This window comes from Uloborus diversus, chromosome 2 (genome assembly GCF_026930045.1).
Source record: "Uloborus diversus isolate 005 chromosome 2, Udiv.v.3.1, whole genome shotgun sequence".
NCBI classification, from domain to species: domain Eukaryota; kingdom Metazoa; phylum Arthropoda; class Arachnida; order Araneae; family Uloboridae; genus Uloborus; species Uloborus diversus.
In genome coordinates, this window is record NC_072732.1 from 26,931,038 (window position 1) to 26,951,282 (window position 20,245).

At 33.4% G+C, this 20,245-nt stretch overlaps 1 protein-coding gene across 1 annotated transcript in view; it reads left to right on the plus strand.

Annotated features, from left to right (window-relative positions):
- LOC129235135 (phospholipid-transporting ATPase ID-like) overlaps positions 1 to 20,245 on the plus strand; it is a 59,435-nt gene that overhangs the window by 26,369 nt on the left and 12,821 nt on the right. Inside the window, exons 9-15 of the mRNA XM_054868826.1 lie at positions 53 to 308; positions 1,229 to 1,391; positions 2,835 to 2,914; positions 8,394 to 8,495; positions 11,120 to 11,239; positions 13,439 to 13,536; positions 18,531 to 18,709. Of these exons, the coding sequence (XP_054724801.1) occupies positions 53 to 308; positions 1,229 to 1,391; positions 2,835 to 2,914; positions 8,394 to 8,495; positions 11,120 to 11,239; positions 13,439 to 13,536; positions 18,531 to 18,709 (998 nt within the window). The remainder of the gene's footprint in view (positions 1 to 52; positions 309 to 1,228; positions 1,392 to 2,834; positions 2,915 to 8,393; positions 8,496 to 11,119; positions 11,240 to 13,438; positions 13,537 to 18,530; positions 18,710 to 20,245) is intronic.

Sequence of the window (20,245 nt, forward strand, 5' to 3'; positions counted from 1 at the left end):
TTGAATGCAGTTTCCTTTTTTTTGAGCTTTCGCTCTCTTTCAATTTCTTTAGTGTGGAGGTGATCCGCTTCTTCCACAGCCTGTTGATCAACTGGGATGAGCACATGTATTACGCAGAGAACGACACCCCGGCCAAGGCCCGGACGACCACCCTCAACGAAGAGCTGGGCCAAATCGAGTACATCTTCAGCGACAAGACGGGCACCCTGACTCGGAACATCATGACGTTCAATAAGTGCTCCATTGCGGGAAAGTGCTACGGGGACTTGATTGATGAAAACACGGGCGAACCAGTCGAAATCACAGAAGTGAGATCATTTGAACTTTTTTTATTTCATACAGATTGACTCTTATTTGAGGCGTATTTTTTTAAAACATATCTTGAACGTATATCATTTAGGTGATCTTATGGGTTACTACGTACATTTGTGAACTTCAAATGTTTTAGTGAAAAATCATAAATTAAAATCGAACTAGGAAAACACAAAACTAATAAAGGGTGTTTTTTTAGAGGTATAGAACTTTAAGTTGGCAACACTGTTTGATATGTGTGCCATTTTGATAGCTGTCATTTGTTTTGTGTTGAGTTCGGTTTGCCATTTCATCATGAATAGACAACAAGGCGGTGCAACATGCTACACAGCGCGTGTCGCAATTGATTAATTGAAAGAAACGTTTGGTGAACGAATAATTTCGCGTAATGGACCCGTGAATTGGCCTGCAAGATCATGCGATTTAACACCGCTGGACTACTTTTTGTGGGGCTACGTGGAGTCTCTGGTCTGCACCAATAAACCACAGACGATTGACGCCTTAGAAGAGAACATTCACCACCTTATTACTGACATACGGCCTCTATTGCTGCAAAAAGTGAGAAAATTGGACTTGCTCCGAGCCAGCCGAGATGGCCATATGCCAGAAATCATATTTAAATAAAAATGGCAAAGAATCATCTTTCAAATAAAGAAACATTCATGGCAGTTAACAACATTTAACTGTGTTTTATTTGAACCTAAAGTTCTCTACTTCTAAAAAAAAACACCCTTTATTTTCAAAAAAATTACAAATTTACTACATCTAAATTTTTTTAAATGTTTTACTTGAGATTTCAAGAAAATCATGTAAAAGCACTTACAGATAAATTTGGCTTTCACCATTAAATGTTGAAGAATTTAGATACAATACATATTCATGAAAGTTATGAATTTTTTGAAAATCTTTCTTAAAGAACACAACGCCTGTGAGTTTCTCGTGGAATCCTATGTCCGAGTCCAAGTTTCGCTTCTACGACGCGTCTCTGGTGAAGGACATCCAAGCTGGGGATCCTGAAGTCCACGAATTCTTCCGACTCCTCGCTCTGTGCCATACTGTCATGTCGGAAGAAAAGGCCGGTGAGACCTTAGTTTCTTCTTTAAATTGTTCAAACCACCAGCTCTGACTTCCTGTTTCCTGAGAAACTGTCCGGTTGAAATTAAACATAACTGCATCCGCATACAAAAAATTACTGAATTAGTTCTTTTTATATATCTTTTCGTATCACAAATAACCATTATAGAGCTTAAATGCATGTTTTCTAGCTGAGTGACGAGGGTTAATAATTATTCAATCCTCACAACCTGGAAATATATTATGTTTGTGTATAACGTAACGAAGAAAAATGTCTTGTACCGTTCTCCTACCTAGTGCCAGTACGTCACACATTCCAACACATAACCTCAGGAATAGTTTTTGATTCGAAAGCCTGACCTTTGGTTCTAGATCCTATTTACGGAGAGATTGGACAACGGATCGCCTCTGTCCGCCATGTTTAGTTCAAGTGTTAGCTCTAAATGCTGCGCTGTGTTAATCTCTAGATTTCCCACGGAATATAGGACATGAAATCTTTGAAGAATAGACTGATTTTTCTTCTCCTTGTATTTTCATCAAACGGAGTGTTTGAGTCTGTGTGTAGGCATGAATGTGTGAGTAGTTGTGTGTATGTGTTTGTGTATGTGTGTAGGGGTATGTGTGTGTGTGTGTGTGTGTGTGTGTGTGTGTGCGTGCGTGCGTAGGACATGGTGAAACCCGGAGACGGCTTTCGCTATAGGAGCAGCATCGTGAGGACCCGGTCGACGGTGATGGTGCAGAGGGTGGCGGTGGGAAAATAAAATGATAGGACATCAAAACAGTCAAGTGAGAACAATAAGCAATCGTGATTGCTCAAAAATCACATTTAACCTTTAAAAAGATCACGTTTTCCTTTGGGCAATGCACGACGCTGCAGTCTTCTAGTTTTGTCTGGTGTATATTAATAAAACTGACGCAACAATGAACGGTGTCATCAAACAGTATAATTATGTTTTTATTGTTATTTGAATCTTTCCAATTTTTAAAATTATTTAGCTTAGAAGCACTTACCGAGTGTAAAACTGTCTTGCTATCTTTATTATTAAACATAACTTTCAGAATTTCGCGCGTGATTTTTCAGCTTAACTCCGATATTTTTTGTTATATTTTACTTGATAGACTATAAACTTTAGCTTCCTAATTTTTTCAAAATTGATTTTTTTTTCAAACTATCTGTATGTTGTGTAAAAGATTTGCATTTTACGGGTTGTTAAACATTTGAAAAAAAAAATACTTTTCTGCTCATCTTTGCCGAAAAACCTAATGTTAATCAATGAATATGGAACTAAATATTTCAAAAATCTTGTGTTCGTTACTAATTACATTCTTTTTCATAAAATTTTATTAAAACATTTATAACTATGCGATGACAAAATATTACCCGAAATAACATTTATGTTACGCTATGTTTTCATACATATTTATAAGTATGAATCAATTTACAGGAGGCGGTCTTGAATATCAGGCGCAGTCCCCGGATGAAGAGGCTCTAACGTCAGCTGCCAGAAATTTTGGATTTGTCTTCCGAGTAAGTTAACTTAAAAATAAACTGTTTCCTTTGAAATACATGTAACATAAGCAAATCAAGCACATTTAAAATTACAAGTAAATATAAATAAGTAATAAATGAATACTAATTATGAAATTGTACGCTTGAATTGTAGTGAAGAAAATATTTTCCGCTAGTTCAATATTTCCCTTCTAGTGTACGAGGGTGCAGTCATCTTCATACTGTAAATCGGTTTTTCTTGTGTTTGCACTATCATTGCGCAAAAACCTACTTGCCGATAACTAAGTGATTGCTTACAGTTCAAATAGAAAAGTAATCTTGGAAGTTTAAAAAAAAAAAAAAAGAAAAGAAAAGAAAAATGAATAAATAATGGGGTCGCTTCCAAAATTTTAAAAGTATTTTTATTTGCAAGAGCATGCTTAAAAACATAGTATCTGAGCATTTTTTAAATAATTTAAGTTCAATATTTAATAAAAAATTACTTAAATCGGTGCGCTTTCAGTGTTTATGCTTCTGTCCGATTACATCACAAATGATGAAATGCCATGCTGTGTTTCCATTCACAGTGCGAAATATTTAATTCGCATCTTTACTCACTTGTATTGGCAACGATATGATTGATAGCAAGCGTAGATCGCAATTTTAATTCACTTCTTGATTATCATACGTAGAAACGAGGAAGAAAGATGAACCAAATAGCATCATTTGTGACATCATAAAGACCACACCTTGTTTGAAAAATTAGATATTTAAAAAAATTAATTAAAAATAACTGTTGGGAAAATAAAAGTATTTTCTGAGTCAATTTTTTTTTTTTTTTTTGCTTTTCCATCAATTTCAGTGATTAAAAGTACTACTTTTGACTGAAGGAAACAACCCCATTACAAATCGCAAAAACGTACGTCTTTATTGCTTCGAAGAAAACATTTTCCGTGACTGCAATATAAATCAAATACATAAAATTTAGTCCCTGCCTGTAAATCGGCTTTACTTGTGTTTGCAGTAACATTCCGCAGAAACCTTCCTTCCAATCAGTAAGTGATAGTTGAAAGTTCAAACGGTAAAGTAATCTTGAAATTTAAAAAAAAAAAAGAAATTTGAAATTTAAAACAATAAATTTCGAAAATGTAAGTCTCTATTGTTCTGAATTTTTTCCCCTCAAAAACAATATTTCCTTTACTACCTGCGAGGGGGTAAAGACGATTCTTTACTTTGTAAATCGGTTTTTCTTGTGTTTGCACTATGATTGCGCAGAAACCTACTTCCCTCATCAGTATACCCATCAGTTAGGGACGGATTAAATTTCAAACGGAATATGACTGTGACGGAACGAGACTCACACGAATCCCGTTCAGTCACAGGCATTTCATTGCATATTATTCAATTATGTTCCTCAAAATGATTAAATCTTAATGTTCTACATAGTTATTACGACATCCTTAATGTTACTATCAAAAATAAAATTTCTAGCTTGTTTTATTCGTATTTATGAAACTAAATTTAGCTACAAACCTACTTCAAATGTCTCGTTCCGTCACATTGAATAGCCCAAAATAGCCAAGAAATTTGCACCCGTCATATCTTTACCTCAGAACCAGACTGACGTAAGTCACATAATCCCTATTTTGCTGGAGAGCCGAAAAGCTGTCGCTTGGTGCATACAAAGTATTGGACTCGCGTACGAGGCGTATTCAATAAAACTGGTGATCAGGATGCAATAATAAAGAAAAACATATTTTGGCCGGTATCCACCAGTACACTTATGATAAAGATTGTTTACAGTGTATAACGTTATGTATTCCTTTTTTATAGATCTTAAATGATGGGAACTAGTAATCTGGAAATGTTGTATTTCGCTGAAGTCTTGCGTTTTAGGTTCATCTATGTTGATTTATCTGGAAAAATCAAATTTTCACCCCTCCCCTTTTTAAAAGTAAAATCTGTTTAAATTCAGCATGGAATGATCGCAAACGATTTGCATCCATGGCGACGAAAATTTGTCCTGTTAATAAATATTAAAACAACGAGTTAGCTTATTGCCATCGTCATGGCAGTCTGAAAAATCAGAGCAACATCAACTTTGGGCAAATGAGGATGTTAAGCAAATTTTGATTGCTCAAAAATTAAATTCATACAAGTTGTGAAAATATAAGTCTTTATTGTTCTAAAGGAAACATTTTCCGTAAGTGCAATATCTATTTTGCACGAGGACGCAAAATTTGATTTTTGTGCTGTAAATCGGTTTTTCTTGGGTTTCTACTATCATTACGCAGAAAACTACTAGCTGACAAGTGCGAAACATTCGCGCTTGACGGATGAAATTCAATAAACCCAGTTTCTAAAGTAGTTATTTGAATAATAGCAAAAATGTGACTTGTTCGGTTAATTTCCGCTGAAAGCAGTGAAGAAATCTTCAAAATGATGTCTTACCTTTGAAGTTTGAGGAAGTTTTATAGAAGTTATGGCACATCCAGAAAAACCACCTTTGGAGAAATAATATACCATATGATACTGCGATTTGCCATATTAAAATGAAGGGGATTTTCCGATTTGAGTACAACAACACAACTGTGAATCAGAATCCTGCCCACAATGAATTACGGTAATCGGGTCGCGCTGTCGGATTTTTTTTCAACAACAGCCAAATTTGGCATCTACGATTCAATGTAAACAAAGTGCTTCAATGTAAACAAAGCAAATCTACCAATAAGAAAAGACCCAAAGAAAATGGGCGGAGCTTCTCAAACTATCACCTTGGTAACAAAGAATCTGTTAATTTTTTTCGTTCTCTGATCGTAACCGTAAAGAAAAAAAAAAACATTAAGTTCTTTTTCTTCTTTCAAATGATGATAATATAGCAGAATATGCAAATAAACATACTTTTAAACCTAAATTAAGAAATCAGAGCAGAGCTAGCAATTTTTTTTTTAAAGAGATAACAATTAAATACTTGAAAAAAGGGGGTAAGTGTAAATTAGGAGCGGGTAATTTTCAGTCTTTCAAGAACATTCAATGCAAAAAAATAACTTAACTGTTTTTTGGCAAGTGTGCACATTTTATTCGAACTAAATACATAACTAGCCAATAGCGAAATAAAGGAAACGAAATATTATGCAACATTAAAATTAAATTAAAATTCAAATAATTTGCTAAATAAAGTGAAATAACTGCGAAAAAACATTAAAGTTTTGTTAACATGTAAAATAACATTCTAAATGATTCAACATCTCCATTAAAATTTAAGTCACCCTTCCAAACCACATTAAAGCACATTCTAAGAAACATTAAAATGTAACATAAATTTCTAACAAAATTTTAAAACACTGAAAGTTCGATCTAAAAAAATTTTCAAATAATTCGTAAAGTAAACGGAAAACGCCATTAAGTACAGGAAAAGTGAAACAGTAAAATTAAAATAATCTATTAAATAAATTAAACCACATTGAAAGATCCATTCAGAGAACGTTAGCATAACTGCAAATTTTAATTCAACCATACTGAATAAATTATTACGATAGTTAATAAATTTTTAATTAAAGATGGAACAATATATAAAACAAAGTACTTACGGCGAGCAAAATCTTTAAAAAAAAGTATCCAAATGACGAATTTTTAAATCTACAACTTAAAATTGTTAAGGGTGAAAAGCATTCCACGATGTAAAATTTTATAAAATGTTTCGACGATCTAAAAATTGAAAAGATATTGTTTATGTTGCCAATTTTTAGAAAAAAATCACCTTTCAGAAAATTGATAAAATAATTCTGCGGAATAAAAAGAAAGAATGTATTTTTCAGTGAAATCAATTACAATTTTTTGTATCGCCGATTGGCCAAGCGAATAGCAAATCAGCTTTGTTGTAGGGTTGCCGAAATAGCTCCGTCGCCAAGTTGAGGTAGCGGATTGCTAGAATGAAATATTTATCTCCGCGACCCGGTTACCGTAATTCTACCAGTTAAGGTTATATACTCAGAGGAATTTGGATTCGGTTGAGGAAAATCAACCATTTAGAAAGTATACATTATCTGGACAACAGTAGGGTCGATCTCATGGAATTCATGTAATTGGCATTGGCAGGGCACTCCTACCAATTGAGCTCTGCGTTTCCATCTTTATAAGCTATACACTATGGCAGTGTGCAATAAAGCAACAAAATAAGGTGAAATCGATGCCCCTATTTTATTAAAATATTTTAACTAACTATACAGCGATTCAACATGTTGAAATTAATGTCTTGTTTCCTGGTTCATTAAATTTCAAACGGAAGAGTCGAAGTTTAAAAAGTAAATACTTAACTAAAATTTGTGAAAATGTAATCCTTTAATGTTTGAAGAAAATATTTTCCTTAAATGCAATATTTCCTTCACTTCGTGCGAGGACGTAAAACTGTCTTTACTCTGTAAATTGGTTTTTCTTGTGTTTGCACTATCATTGCGAAGAAATCTGCTTGCATATCAGTAAGTAATAGTTCAAAGCCTAAACGGAAAAAATATGTTAGAACTTAAAGAAAAAAAAATGGCGGATTTTTTTTATTACTTTTTATAAAGAATGATAATATTTTTCACAATGGGGTGGTTTCCTTCAGGCAAAAGTACTACTTTTAGTTATTGAAATGGATAGAATGAAAAAAAAAATTGACCCAGAAAATACTTTTATTTTCCCAACAGTTTTTTTTAATTAATTTTTTAAAATGTCCGATTCTTCAAACAAGTTGTGGTCTTTATGACTTCACAAATAAAATGATGCATTTCGGCGCATCTTTCTACCGCATTTCCACGTTATGATAATCAAGCAGCGAATTACAATTGCGCTGTACTCTTGCTATCCACCATATCGTTGCCAATACACGTGATTCAAGATGCGAATTAAATATTTCGGACCTTGAATGACGACACTGAATGGCATTTCATCATTTGTGATGTCATCCGCAGAAGCGTTAAACGATGAAAGCGCACCGATTTAAGTAATTTTTTAGAAGTATCAAACTTAAACAAATTATTAAAAAAATTGTTAGATCCTATGTTTTAAGCATGCTCTTTCAGAAAAAAAAATACTTTTAAAATTTTAGAAACGACCCCATTGCAGTTTACTTTACATTGAACGAGCAAGTAAAATTGGCAATTTCTACGCACTACAAATCTGTTTTCCGTGCGTTTCCCACTATTTTTGCTCAGAAATCTACTTGCCGACTAGTACGTGATTGTTTTTTATTTAAGCGGAAAAGGAATAAGATGTTTTGAAAGAAACTTAGAAGAAAAATGCAAATACTTGGAGAAAACGTAAGTAATGGCATTCTGAAGGAAATACTTCCAGTGCGTACAGTACTTCCTTTGCTTTCTTACAAGAAAGCAAAAACATTTGCGAGTTTATTCAGTGTTTACTAGTTATTTGATAACAATTTTTAGCTTTTCATATCTAGGGATTTTTGAAATCATATAAAGCAGTGAGTATACTTTTGTCGATAACAAAACACTTATATTTTACTTTTTAAAACTAGAATCGCACTCCCAGTTCTGTGGTGATTGAAGTGATGGGTCAGAAAGAGGTATACGAACTCTACTGCATCCTGGACTTCAACAATGTGCGTAAAAGAATGTCTGTAAGTACACTTAGTCTTTTGACCCAGTGTGTGAAAAATATTTTCCAAAAATTTCTTTAAACTTGGATATTTCATAATTCATATCACACCTCGGCAAAGAAAGTGACTCAACTTTTAAAAAAAAACAGCATTGAAGAAAACTAAGATTATACGCAAAAGTAGTTTTAACAAGTCTCGAAATAATAATATAAAAATCAACGTAAAAGTAGTCTCAAATATTACAATATATTATGTGATGTTTAGTGGTTAGCTTTTGTTGTCTAAATTTATTGTGAATGTTTGAAGTGTGAAAAATTTCCAAATTTTGAGATTTTTATGATGTGTCATTGTTGATTATATGGTTTATACGCCGCCACGCCTCAGTTATGTAAGATAACTTTGTGCGAGTTTGTGGCAAGAAATAGCATTAAATTTAGATTTTAAATCAATAGTTAGTGCGTTTTCCAAAATTTCGACTTGTGTTACTTCCCTTTGCCGGGGTGCGATATTACGATACATAACGGTTTTCTTACATTCAAATATGTCACAATTAAAAGTCGTAGTTTCTAATTGTAGGAACCAAGTGCAAATATATATGTAAAATTATCACATCCGTGCCAATTGGATTGAGCATTTCTTTTTACTTCAATGTTTTTGCGATTAATAATCGATCATCTAAAATTTTAGCAATTATAAGAAAGTGGATAAATTTTGAGAAAAGATAGTTACACGATGGTGGGTTTTCCTGCTTTTATACCATTAGAAATTTACGAGTTCAATCTTGGTTTTTACGAATAATCGTGACGACAACTCTGAGTGAAGTTTCTGTTTTACTTCTCTTCAACTAAGATATAAAAAAAAAACTGCACAGCTCACAAAAAACTAAAACTGGACATGACATAGTTTTCATTATTATGAGTGTTTTCATCATAGAAATCTATTGGCTTTTTCAGTTGTTTGATGCTGACGTCTGGCTTTTTCCGTAGTTCAGTGTAAGGCCCCTATATATACGAGCCGGCGCATCAGCTTAAGATCAGCCTTTTGGGATCGGAGCGCGTGTTTCAGTGGTTGTCTTTTCTGGCAAGTAATCGCGTTTGGTGATTGTTTACTGCCAGCGATTATTATGGCACGTGATTTGTTTATTAAATAGTATTATTTTCCGCAAATTTGGCGAAACCCGAAACTTTGCTGTGGTAACCCTAGCTCCACAACAATGAAAAATCCGATTGAAATGGCGAAACTTAAGCTGATGCGTCGGCCTGTCAATATAGCGGCTCTAGTTTAGTGTTGCTTTCTGGATTTTTCGTGCCATGTCAATTGCTTATCTTTACTAATAACAAAGCTGAAAGTCTCTCTGTCTGTAGGATGTCTGGATCTCTGTGACGCGCATAGCGCCTAGACCGTTCGGCCGATTTTCATGAAATTTGGCACAAAGTTAGTTTGTAGCATGGGGTGTGCACCTCGAAGCGAATTTTCGAAAATTCGATGTGGTTCTTTTTCTAGTCCAATTTTAAGAACAAAAATATCATTAGATGGACGAGTAAATTACGAAATTATCATAACGTAGAACCGTAACCTGGGCACAAGCCAATTGGCGAGATACGAAATTATCATAACGTGGAACCGTAACATGGGTACAAGCCAATTGACGAGAAACTTCACCACACATTATTTGTAAATATAGAGGCGAACCAAAAGACCTCTTAATTTTTCTATTACGGGCAAAGCCATGCGGGTGCCACTAGTATTTAATAAATCATTTAACTTGAATTTTACACAAAATATATTAGCTGTTGTATAGTTATTGTGATTTATATTCGAAGCGCGAATGCTACTACTAGGTCACTACACTTAAGTTTTTTTTACATATTGCTTTTAGGAAAACTCAAAAAATTAATGTTTTTTCACGATTTTTGGACAATGTAAAGACTAGATTTAGATGTTATTTATTTACAATTTCTAAATTTTATTTCATTAGAAGTATTTGTCTTTTGTTTGAAACTTTTGAACAAATTTAAAAATTCTATTTTGCTAAATTTATGGTTTCCTAATTAAAGTGCTCAGCCTACAAATTCACATCAGAGTTCTACTCCTGGAAAAATTAAAGGACCTCGGCGGGAGAAGAATTTTTCAAAGAGGTCACAGATAATCGAGAAAATAATTTTTCTTTTTGACCTTCCCAGCAATTATTCTTGTCTAAAGTTAAATCGATAACCATATAGTATTTTTGTATCAAATTCAATCCGCGTTTATCAAAAATTGGTGAATTTCTTAGCATTATGGAATTTTGTTAGGAGTTACTCAAAATTATGCTCGTTAATACCTGCGTACATACTCTTCTTAGAAAATCTTAATGCTCATTTTCGTTTCTTCAAATTGTTAATTTAATGACGATCCCTTAGTAAATGTCTTCATTTTAATAATCAAAATGCAGATTAAATTTCGTGTCTAATTTTTCGCATTATTTGATTTCGTTTTTGTGTAGTCTGATACAATATTTTAGATTTTTTTCTCAAGTCTGAACAGCTTCAAGCACTTAAATTGTTAAATTGTAGTAATTAGTTTTGAGCAAAAAATGAAATTTGCTCGTGAAAACCTCGTAACTGTTATTTTATAAAATAGTATTAAATGGATTATTTTTGCAGGTGATTCTTCGAAAAGATGGAGTTCTTAAATTGTACTGCAAAGGAGCAGATTCAGTCATTTTCGAACGCTTGGACGAAAGTTCTATTCCACTCAAAATGAAAACACTTGAACATCTAAACGTGAGTTTTCTTTTTTTTTTACTTTTTATCAATCTCTTTTTTTTTCATTCAAAAATCAAACTGTGTCTCGTACGTTGCATCCAATTCGCTCAATCGCACAAATGTAATCTGACATTATACTAAACGAAAAATCATACAAAAAAATTCAACTATGCTCTGAATTTATGTAAAATATACACAAGTGTCATTTATACAAAAATTCAGTCTTGTAAAACAAGTAGAAGAAAGAAAAACTTGGCTGTTTCCATTTTTCCAGAGCACAGGGTTTATGAGGTAGATGAAAACACCTAAATTGCACATAAAAAAATAGCTGGGAAGATGATATTCATAAAATGATCTTCCTCATGACAAGTAAAACTGGTTGTAATCAGTTGCTTTGCACTTGTAGGCCTGCTGGAAAAGCGTCACTAAACTTCAAAAAATAACTTTTTTTCAGTGTCATCCTCAAACAATCACTACGCCTATGCAGTGGGGTTGTTTCCTCCGGTCAAAAGTACTACTTTTAGTCGCTGAAATTGATAGAATGAGCAATAAAAAAAATCTGAAAAAAACTTAGAAAATACTTTCCTTTTCCCAACAGTTATTTTTTAATTCACTAGAGGGCTCTGCTCCTTGCTCGTTGACGCTCACCAACCCCCGAAGATTGCTTCGCCAACTTATTTGATTTGCAAAGATTTAAATCGTCAATTAGAAAGAAATAGATTAAAAACGCATTATGAGTTCCCTTTGGATCAAAAAGCACCCCTTTCCCCGGTTTCAAAATAACTTGTACCAACTTGCAGAGTCGTAAGGGCTCAGGAGCTCATGATCATTGCAAAACTGCAGTTTAGTACGTTTGAAAAGTCGCTTTCATATTCGTGGTCTCAATTAATATATTTTGCTCTTTAGCTCGGGGTTTGATTGAGTTGGGCCTAAGATTTTCCGTTAAAATCGAAACCCTTAAAATTTGTGAATAAGAAGGAAGAAACATGCGAATCGAAAAGACGTAACTATGGCAACGCCAAATAAAACATGGAATAATTTTAATAGAGATGAAAATTATTCGAATTTTATTTTTATAGGCATGCAACTTTTTTCCCGTTGGAGATAGCTCAGTTTTTCGACCATTGGTGGAGTTAGATCTGAAGTAAAAAAAGCCGCTATTTCCAGTGGTGTCAAAAAGAAAACTGTGGGAAAATTCCTTCGTTTTTTACTGATAGATTCAATGAAGGAAGTAGTACCTAAATTTTAGCTAAGCCTAAAAAAGTTCGAGCTAAAAACGCAAATAACTCCCGCCGTATTTAAGTTAGAGCATTGAAATAAATTGCGTAGAAAGTGGAAACTTCTATCCTTTAAAATGATATATTATATTAATATGTGCAAGTAATTTTTAACCCCTTTAATAGGCAATTTACGCGAAATTTGAGCTTAAAAAATGAATTACAAAAAAACTAATTCGAATTTTAAAAAATAAAACCCCATGTGCACACCGCTGGGGCTCGAAGTAATTTTGTACAAAGTTTCAAGGCTGTAGGTGCTATGGGGCGTCCTGGACGCACGTCCGCCACAGACTTTTCAGCAGAATTTCTTTGAAATCTTATTTTTATTTACTATAAAGAGATTTTTTAAACTGTCCGATTTTTCATGCAAGGCGTGGTCTTTATGACGTCGTAAGTAATGTACTTTGGTGCATTCTACAGGCGATCTGAATGTTTACGCTTGCGGTCTACCGCATTTTCAGGTTATGATAGCTCAGAAGCGAATTAAATATTGCGCTCTACGCTTGCTATCCGCCACATCGTTGCCATTACATCTGAGTAAAGAAGCGAATGAAATATTGCGCTCTGCACTAATGGCAATAGTGAATGGCAGTTCGTCATTTGTGATGTCATGCGCAGAAGCGTAAAAAATGAAATTGAGTCTGCGCACGGTTTTTAATTTTTAAAATATACTAAACTTTGTAAAATTATTTTAAAAATGATCAAATCCTATGCTTTTAACCATGCTCTTTCAGAAAAAATACTTTTAAAATTTCAGAAACGACCTTATTTTTGGAAGCATGTAGAACCTTCAGAATGTCTTCTATATGTTATCTAGTTTTCAGTCACTAACGGTTTAGCTTCAAAAATTACCACAAGTTCGGTAACAGTTTGTTTCCATTTAGCTAATGGTTTTTCTTTTGTTTACCCCCAATGACCCTATGTATGTTTTCTCCTTCAGAAATATGCAGGAGAAGGCCTCAGAACCTTGTGTCTCGCAGTAAAAGATTTGGACGAAGAAACTTTCGAACAGTGGAAGGAGACATTTCATATAGCCACGTAAGTAAATAGCTAGTTATTTTTCCGACACGATTAAGACATATACAGGCTGTTTCATCAAGAATTCATAAATTCTGCTACGCCAGATCATACATAAAATATTTTCATCCATAAGTTCATTTCTTTTGGATTGAAAAAAAAAACGTTCCTTGTAACGCCAAAAACACGTGTCTTCAGTTTTCTGCAATTTGTGCTATTTGACGTTGTTATATCTTATTTAACCTTTCAAGTATTTAAAAAATCACTAAAGAATTGCATATCTGCTACCCGTGGTTTTCTAGAAAAGGACAAGAAAAAGTTTGACTTCATATCCGGCGTTCAGAATAAAAGGAACGAGCTGATGTGTGCATCACATGACTTCCTCTTACTCCAATTCAATGTCATTTCCCCATTACTGGCAATTTTAATGTGATTCATTAGTTTACTCTCTAAATATCACCAACAGTGGCCAAATTGAAATCGGATTTAAAAAAAAAATCGCCAAATTGGTAGCCAAGTTGGCGACAAAACTTGGTGACCAAAAGACTGGCGATATATCGCCAAGTGTCCGCCAAATTATAACACCACTTGAGTTTACATCGAAATTAACAATGATTTCCCCAAAAAAGGAGCAAATAACCCCTTTAGAAATACCAGAATGCAACCAAAAGGGGAGGTGCCCAACTAGATCCCAGTAGGAGTCTACGTACCGAATTTCAACTTTCTAGGACATACCATTCTTGAATTATGCGACACACATACGTACATACAGATGTTACGAGGAAACTCGTTGTAATTAAATCGGGAATCGTCATTATAGATATTTCGCGTGTCTATACGTTCTTAGGCACTTATCCACGTGTAGTCGAGTTGAAAAAAAAAAGAAAACCCAACACTCATGTGGGGTGTGAGTAAAATGGAAATTAAGATCGGTTTTTGAGTGAATTTTTTCGCGAATACAATACTTCCTTTTTAGCCTACTTTCCCAGTAAAAGTCAGAAAAACAAGAAGAAAGCATCAAAGAAGGCTTAATGCATCATAAAAATATCGCGAAGAACAAAAAAAAAAAGTCAAAAATAAAAAAAAAATTTAACATATATCTAAAAATTAGAAAGTAGGGTATTGAGATGGGGGAAAAATGTCTGTCCGCCCCCCCTAATAACTTTTGAGTGAATAGTCCGATTCGAACAATTTTTTTTTTTGTTCGAAAGATCTTGGCGAGGACACCTCATTCCTATAGTTAATTTTTTTTATTTGAACTATTTTTTTTCAATTTTGAACAGTTCAAAAAAACTTAACATTAGCGCCTACGGGGAAATTCACGGCATTTCCGAACTGTGAGACGAATTTGCTTCAAACGAACTTTGTAGGAAAAAGATTTTGGTGAAAAACTTGTGTATAAATTTTTTTTTTTTTTTTGATTTGAACAATTTTCCGTTCAATTTTGAACAGTTCAAATCCTTAACATTAGCGCCTACAGGGAAACTGAAAGTCAATGTAGATTCCGTACTTGAAGACGGATTTACTTCAAACAAATTTTGTTGGAAATAGCTCTTGACGCCAGACTCCAACTCCTACAATTTAGGGGCACCTGACTCCGGTGCCCAACAATTAATCGGACTCCGACTCCCCGACTTCGACTCTGACTTCGTAGCTTCGGCAAAAATTTATACGCGGAGGACAAATGACTGACTCTGATTCTTGGATATTCGACTCCGACTCCTTTATCTCAAAATGAGATTGACCACGACTCCACAGCTATGAGGTTTTAACTGTGAAATAATTATTGTTGATATGACTTGTTTTTATTTTCACGCTAAAGTTTTAATTTAGGTATTCAGTTTTCGGCGGATAAACTCGAAGTCATTTACATTTCTACATAAAGATATGAGCAAACTATTTTTTTTTTTTACAATGAAAATTATTTTTTTAAGTTGACATTTTGTTTTTATTTATTTTGGTAGTGCATTAATTAATTTAAAAAATTATTTTTGGCAGCAGGGGAAAAAAACGATTTTTTTTTTTTTGATATGATGTATTTATTTTAATGAGCTTATTAATTTTAATCATTATTCTTTCGTTTTGAAAGCTGTTAAAAAAAAAAATTTTATGGAAAAATGTGTATTAGCTAATTTTTTAGATGATTGAGAAATATTTTATTCCTATAAATCAGCTTAAAATATTTAAAAAACATGTTTGAAACAATTTGCGATTTTAGCTATTTTTGAGAATATTGATCAGGTACTAGAAAGTAGTATGGGTATACGGGAAAGTAGGCTCGTTTAGTTCTAGACGGAACTTCTTGTTTGTAAAAGGAAGTAAAAACAGTGCGATTAACCCAAGGTTACTCGCTCTTGTTTTTCGAGTAGCAACAACATTATTTTTTTTTTCCTTTTTTTTTTAATTCTTGAAGTGTACAGAACATCCCTCGCGAGTGATCTCGGGTTAATCATTCCACGGATTGCATTCGTGCCCCGATAGGGTCAGGTGGGGTAAAATGGGTAGTCAAAATATATGGTTTAAAAAGTCAGTTTTTTTGAATTAACTTTGCATTTTTTTGAGTTGGTTATTATACTTGGCTCTTCTGAATTCTATATCACAAAATATATTTTTTCAATAGATTATTTTTAGTGAGTGGTAACACTTTAAATTGAAGTCGATAAATTCAAGCCGCATGTTGTTTGCTTAAACTTCTATCTCCAGCTCCTGATTTTTGAGGAATTTTTATTACTGTGTCATAATATCTTTAGTTGGACATTTTTATTGCTGCTTCAATTTACAGGGAAGAAAAAAAATAATTTTTTCTATTTTTAATCTCATATTTTGAAAATGGGGTAAAATGGGTATGTATGGTTAGGCTTATCATTCCAGCAAGTTGTTTTAAAAGGTACAGCATATTTTTCTTTAAATGAATATTAATTCATTTGTGGTTAATTCAAAATGATTGAAACATAAAAATACGCACAATGCCATGATTTTATAAAATAAACTTCACTCTATCATAATAAATAAAAATAAGCCACAGGTATACTTATTCTAGTTTTTGTGAGCACTTGCGCATAAAATAACAATTTCCTCAGAATATGCTGGGCCCAGCCTGTTGCTCGTCACATTTTTATTTGATTCCAATCAGATTCTATCAATTTCTCTAATGTACTCTAATGTGCCTTTAATTTCTCGGAACACATCCTCGTTTCAATCCGAAAAGTATGCGTCACAAAGCACAATTTCGTCACCTTATAAAGATTTGAAAAGTGCAATATTGTCAGCAATTTCAACAAGTGCTTCAGATTTCACAACTACCTGCATGATTTATTTAAAACAACTTAAACAGGTGCAGGCAAATACAGAAAATAAATGACAAAGATGTTTTAGAAAGGCTAAGAGTTGAAAGTGAAAAACGTAAGGAATTTGAAAACAAGAAAATAAAAAATAGATGAAAAAGAAAGTCTCCATTCAGTGGAAGTATCTGGAATAGAAACTGCTGAAAATATGTTTATGAAGCAAAGTTTAACCACAGGTGCAAAGCTATAAGTATTATACTTTGAGGAAACAAGCAAGAAAGAATTTATTGGCAAATATGTGGCTGTTGAGGAAAATTTTATGAGGTGAAATATTTTTAAAAAATCCGAGATGGGGGATTTTTTTCTTTTTTCCTGATATAAACGACATGGATTTCATTAAAGAACATCAAATAATAAAAAAATTTAATGAGCTACAAATTAACAATAGGCCATTACTTTTTTAAAAGAAAGACATGTATGGATATCATGCGTTCAAAGAAACATTATTAATATTTTGTCAAATTTACTGTTTGCACTATTTTTTTTAAATTAAATAGTTAAATTTCGATAACTGACTCTTATGCCTTTAATATCACACTGCATTGAACAAATAGTATGTTTTTTATCACTTCTTAGACTTTAATACCAATTTTACCCCATAGGCTACCCATTTTCACCTGCGTGGGGTAAAATGGGTATACAAAACATATAGTCATAAACACTCCTCTCAAAAATAAATTTGTATCAAATTATGTATGAAAATCATTTAATTCTCCTGTCAACATATGTAATGTATACATAAAACAAAAAAAATTTTAAACGAAATATTTTGACAAAAATACTTGAGTAAAAATCCAAAAGTAGGCTATTTTATACCCATATTTTACCCCACCTGACCCTATATATTAGTCGTGACTTGAAATATATTATTTTCAGTTCACTTGCAGATTTGTCATTGCCGATTAATAACATTCTACAGATCAACTTTTGCAACCGCTGTCAATGTCAATCTAAAGTAGTTAAATAGAAATAAATGTATCTTCTTTACTAATAATAAAGCTGAAAGTATCTCTGTCTGGGTGTCCGGAGGATGTCTGGATCTCTGTGACGCGCATAGCGCCTAGACCGTTCGGCCGATTTTCATGAAATTTGGCACAAAGTTAGTTTGTAGCATGGGGGTGTGCATCTTGAAGCACTTTTTCAAAAATTCAATGTGGTTCTTTTTCTATTCCAATTTTAAGAACAAATTATCATAAGATGGACGAGTAAGTTACGAAATTATCATAACGTCGAACCGTAACATGGGCACAAGCCAATTGGCGAGATACGAAATTATCATAACGTGGAACGGTAACTTGGGTACAAGCCAATTGGCGAGAAAATTCACCATACATTATTTGTAAATATACAGGCGAACCAAAAGACCTTTTAATGTTTCTATTACGGGCAAAGCCGTGCGGGTACCACTAATAACAAATATTGTTGATGGCAGTGGAATCGTAGCTATATTGATGGAAGATGAAATAAGAAACCAAAATTAAAATATTTATGCACATGCTTCAACTTTAAAAAATGCCTTTCCTTATTGCAAGTTCATAATAATTTCTGTTTAATCCTATTCTAACATTGGTTTATTTAAATTCTGATTAAATTTGATTGGTTTATTTAAATTTTGAAATGAAGAGCATTTAATGCGTACGGTTTCTGAATTCAGATTTCCTCTCTTTGCAGAACATCAATGGAGGACAGAGAATCTAAAGTCAATGCCTGCTACGAAGTGATTGAGCAAGGATTGAAACTGCTGGGCGCCACAGCTATAGAAGACAAACTACAAGATGGGGTGCCTCAAGCTATTGCAAATTTGGCTCTAGCTCAGATCAAGCTTTGGGTTCTCACTGGGGATAAACAAGGTAACAGTGGTATTAATCTTTAACATGTCATAATGTCAGTCTATCATAATTTCAGTCGAAATATTAAATCATAAACGCATGATGTTATCAAAAAGTTAAATAATTAGATGAAGAATGTTTTAAGGAATGTAACATTGATTGTTATAAAGTGATATAAATTTATTTCACAATCGATTGTACATCTTATTCAATATTTTTTGTGAATAAAATACTTTCTTCATTACTGTGTATTACGGAGTAATAATCTAACAATGCGTAAAAGCTATTGAACTTTTTTCTCATTTTTGCCATAACAAGGAGATGTCCAGTCATTTCTTTTATTGATTTCATCAATAGAACTTGAAATGACTTAATTTATTCTGGATCTTATCTGTGTTTTTTAATTTATATTGGAAAATCGCTCGTCAAGGTATGACGGATGAAAATCGCTTCTACATTTGATTGAAGCCTGTTTGGTGATATTTTGATGGTTGAAATTTTAACCGTAACTCCGGCGGCTTAACCCTAAACTCCACTAGATAGCGTTCATTATTGACCACGTTTTCGTTTCTTCATTCTCCTAAAATTAGTCTTACCCACAGACTAATAAGAGTAGACCGAGCTTTCTCAGACTTGCTGATGAAAAAATTGGTTCATGGATACATCATGTGACTGGTGGAAGGCTCGACGAAAACTTTGGCAGCATGGTTGCTAAATGGCAACATTATCTATAGTTTGGCACTCGGCATGTATTTTAAGACGTAATCTGTTTTCATTATAATTTTTTCCAGGTGCAGAGATTGAACTGTTTTTCTTTTAGTTATGCATTATTTTGACATTAGTAATTAGTTTTTGATCACAGTTTTCAGTAAATTGTATTTCATTTGGAACTGCTACTTCAGCGTTAGCGTGAACGTAATGGCGTAAACGTTTTGCGTTAACGCAAAAATGTACTAATCGGTAGCTTAATTTGAATATGTAGGTAAAAATCTTACCGTTTGCCGATTCTTTTTGGGCGCTTGTATCTTTAATTGCTTAGAGAGTTATTAAAATTGACTAAAAAAAATGCACAGTACTATCTAAACGAAAAACTCACTATATTAACAAAATATTTACAATTTAGAATAACAAATTTACAAATCGGATTCCATAAAAGATCATTCTTCAGTGTTAAATCAATTCTATTTATTTTATTTCTCGCGGACGTTGATCGTCTGCTACGATCAACGCCCGCTGTTGCTAGGATATCGACCAGTCACATGGTTTGGTTTATGAGCAGCAAAAGGGTTGCCATAGCTCGGTCTACTCTTATTATTAGTCTATGGTCTTACCAGTAAAACAGTTAAGTTACCGGTTACAGTTCAGCCTTGTCAAAATAAAGCACTTCCTTGCATATCAAACATTACCAAAAAAAATTATCTAATTGTGCTGTGGCACGAGTTTCATTGTTGGTGACGTCAAGAGTGTTACTCGATCAGTGAATTGCAAGGACGGATACAAGGGAGGGACGATGGAGGCGATCGCTCCCTCTGTGAGCTAATATGCAGAAACTCACCC